The sequence below is a fragment of the Galeopterus variegatus genome, unplaced genomic scaffold, assembly GCF_000696425.1.
Source record: "Galeopterus variegatus unplaced genomic scaffold, G_variegatus-3.0.2 Scaffold4500, whole genome shotgun sequence".
In the NCBI taxonomy this organism is placed as follows: domain Eukaryota; kingdom Metazoa; phylum Chordata; class Mammalia; order Dermoptera; family Cynocephalidae; genus Galeopterus; species Galeopterus variegatus.
The window spans coordinates 14,121-17,381 of record NW_007730611.1 but is presented as its reverse complement, the minus strand read 5'-3'; the positions used below and the strand labels follow the sequence as shown (position 1 = coordinate 17,381).

The 3,261-nt window shown below is 50.4% G+C and overlaps 1 protein-coding gene across 1 annotated transcript in view; it reads left to right on the top strand.

The window, feature by feature from the left end:
* The window catches only part of TRIB3 (tribbles pseudokinase 3), a 14,301-nt gene that overhangs the window by 4,152 nt on the left and 6,888 nt on the right, over positions 1-3,261 (top strand). Inside the window, exon 2 of the mRNA XM_008587695.1 lies at positions 860-1,150. Coding sequence (XP_008585917.1) covers positions 860-1,150 — 291 coding nt within the window. The remainder of the gene's footprint in view (positions 1-859; positions 1,151-3,261) is intronic.

The window sequence follows — 3,261 nt, the reverse complement described above, 5'->3', positions numbered from 1 at the left end:
AAAAAAAAAAAAAAAAAAAAAAAAAAAAAAAGGGTAATGTAAGTCTTTCCATGAACTTTTTGAAGTACCCCCATATATATTCTTTTTTTTTTTTTTTGTCCTTTTTTGAGACCGGCTGCACCGCGCTCAGCCAGTGAGCGCTGTGAGCGCACCAGCCATCCCTATATAGGATCCGAACCAGCGGCCTTGGTGTTATCAGCATCACACTTTCCTGAGTGAGCCACGGGCCAGCCCTATGTACTATGATATTTTGACTAGCTTTCTATTTTTATTCTTTTATTATTATTTTTTTTGTGGCTGGCAGGCACAGGGATTGAACTCTAGACCTTGGTGTTATCAGTACCGTACTCTAACCAACTGAGCTAACCAGCCAGCCCTAACTAGCCTTCTACTGTTGAACTATTGCGGTATTTCCTGTCTTTTACTCTTAGACATGAGGCTCTGATGAACAGCCTTTCACATATTTAATTTTTTTTTTTTTTGTCTCTATTGTGACCGGTAAGGGGATGCAACCCTTGGCTTGGTGTCACCCGCACCACGCTCAGCCGGTGAGCGCACCGGCCATCCTTATATAGGATCTGAACCCGTGGCGGGAGCGCCGCTGCACTCCCAAGCGCCGCACTCTCCCAAGTGCGCCACGGGGCCAGCCCCACATATTTAATTTTTTTATGAGCAGTTTAACTGGAGGATGAATTCCCAGAGACAGGACACCCAGTCAAGAGTGTGTACTTTTGTGATTTTAACACACGCTGCCGAATCACCTCTCCAAAAGGCTGTTCCGATGTACCTTCCACCCAAGCAGGGAAAGAGAGGGGCCACCAAACAGCCTTACCTCAGTGCCTTTCTCCCCTTTTTCTAGATGCAAGCTGCCCCTCTGGCTGCCCCTGCGGGCGCCCCCTCCAGGAAGAAGCGGTTGGAGTTGTATGATGACTTAGACATCGATTGTCCCACCCGGAAACGAGCTCGAAGTGAGCCCCAGCCGAGGCCGACGGCCTGCCTGCTGCCCCTGAGCCCACTGCCTGCTCCAGCCCATGAACCTGCTGTGGCCACTGCCTCCCGGCTTGGGCCCTATGTCCTCCTAGAGCCCGAGGAGGGTGGGCGGGCCTACCGGGCCCTGCACTGCCCCACAGGCATCGAGTACACCTGCAAGGTACGTCCCCAGGGCCACTCTCCCCCAGCATCATGAGGGGCCTGGAAAAAATCTTGGCTCCAGAGGATTGCCAGGGTACTGAGGGGTCCTTATATTCATTTATTCCTTTGTTAACTGGGGAAGCAGCCAGAGAGCCCTTGGCTGGGCTGAGACCAGAGGGGTATGCTATACATGGTCCCAGCAGTGGGGGAATTCACAGCTTAGGCCCTGTAGTGTGAGAAATGCTGCTAGAGTGGAGCTTAGGGACCAGGGGAACACCTCTAATGTATTTGAGGGGGTGTCAGAAAGGGCTGAGGAGGAGTTAGCCAGGTAGAAGTGGGAGAAGGGGATTCCAGGCAGGGGGAACAGCTACACAAAAGTGCTAAGGGAGTGAGCACAGGGCACTTCAGAGAATGAAAAGGACTTCGCTATGGCCAGAGTGGAGAGGGTATGCAGAAAGTGGCAGGAGATGAGGGTTGGCAGCAGCTGGTCGTGAAAGTGTTAGGAAGGGGCTGGCCAGGTTAACTCAGTTGGTTAGAGTGTAGTGTTGTAACATCAAGGTCAAGGGTTCAGATTTCCATATAGCAAGTGCCCCCCACCCAAAAAAGGAAGGAGCTTCTGCTGGGATGTGGGGAGCATCGAGGGTGTTTCCACAAGAAAAGGGTAAGTTATGGAAAGACATCAGAACTCCTGGAACCCTGGAGGTGATCATGCCTAACCTGTGGCCATTCTACAGATGGGAAGACTGAGGTTAAGAGAGGAGAAGGGCCAGGCATGAAGGCACATAGCATCAGGCCTGGCTCCTAGGATAAGGTAAGGGGTAGAGAAGTCTCAGAATTCTTGGCAGAAATCAGGAAACAGACAGGGCCAAAGCTCCCTAATGGTCAGCCCATGCAGGACATTGGCAGGTCTCAGCCCAAAAGGACAGAGATGAGAATAAAGTTTAACAATAGGTATTGACTGTGCACCAGGTACTATGTTGATTGCTTAGTGTGCACAATATCTTTCAATCTTTACACAGCCTATGAACCAATTACTATTATTGTGCCCATTTTACAGATAGAGGACACTGAGGCTCAGAAAGGTGTGGCTCAGAAGGTGTTAGAGCTGGGATTGGGCTCTGTAGGCTGAGCTCAGAGCCACATACCCAGTGCTAAGACAAGTGTTTCAGACACAGGCAAGGCAGGCAAAGGAAGATAGGGGAGACCTATATATACAAGGGACGAGCAGAAGGGGGCCTGGGTCCCCTTGGGAATTCGCAGTGAGGCAGAGGATCTTAAGCCTCCTACTGGGAGCAGCAGCAATTGGCTCCAGCTCCCGCTGATGGGAATGAAGTGGGCAGGGGAATAGATCCAGACATGGTCCAGCCACCAGCTTCAGTGCTCTACCCCAGGTGCTGTAAGGAACCCTGAACTCTGAGTCCCCTTTCTGCAGTGTCATAGTTTTCTGTTCCCACTGGGGAGGGGGCCCATGCTGGGAGACAGTCAAAGCAGGCTGGAAGCAGAAGCACCATGCTTTTGCAGGACCCCAATTCCTCAGAAACATTCAGGGAAGTCCACTGGGATGTGCTCATTCCCACACCAGTATGAACTGCTGGGGCTGAACTGTCATTTCCAGACTGCCTTGGCTTTTTTTTGTCAGTGTGTAGAAAGAGCACTATCCTGCCTCTTATCTGCTACCTTATTCATTAATTCAGCAAACCTTCATTGCACATCTGTATGTGCCATGTACCATGCTGTGGTCCTGCTCTCCTCAAGCTGACTTCCAGTGGGGATACGGACAATAAATAAAGAGTAAGTGAAATACATGACAGATGATCATAAGTGCGATAGATAAAAAGCTTGGAACAGGGAGAGAAGGGACATGGACAGCAGGGGTGCAGATGATTTTAGCCAGGGAGGTATAGGGAGACCTCTCTGAGGAGGTGACATTTGACCAGTGATTGGCATGACCTGAAGGAGCCAGCCCTGTGGGCGTCTAGGGGAAGGGCGTCTAGACAGCAGGTTCAGCAAGTGCAAATGCACAGAGGCAGGAAGTAGTCTCTTTTTGGGGGTTATTTCCTCCATGCTATCTCAACTGTTTTTTAAAGTCATACGCTTTACAGTGTTTTCATGGATCACATATGGATATAG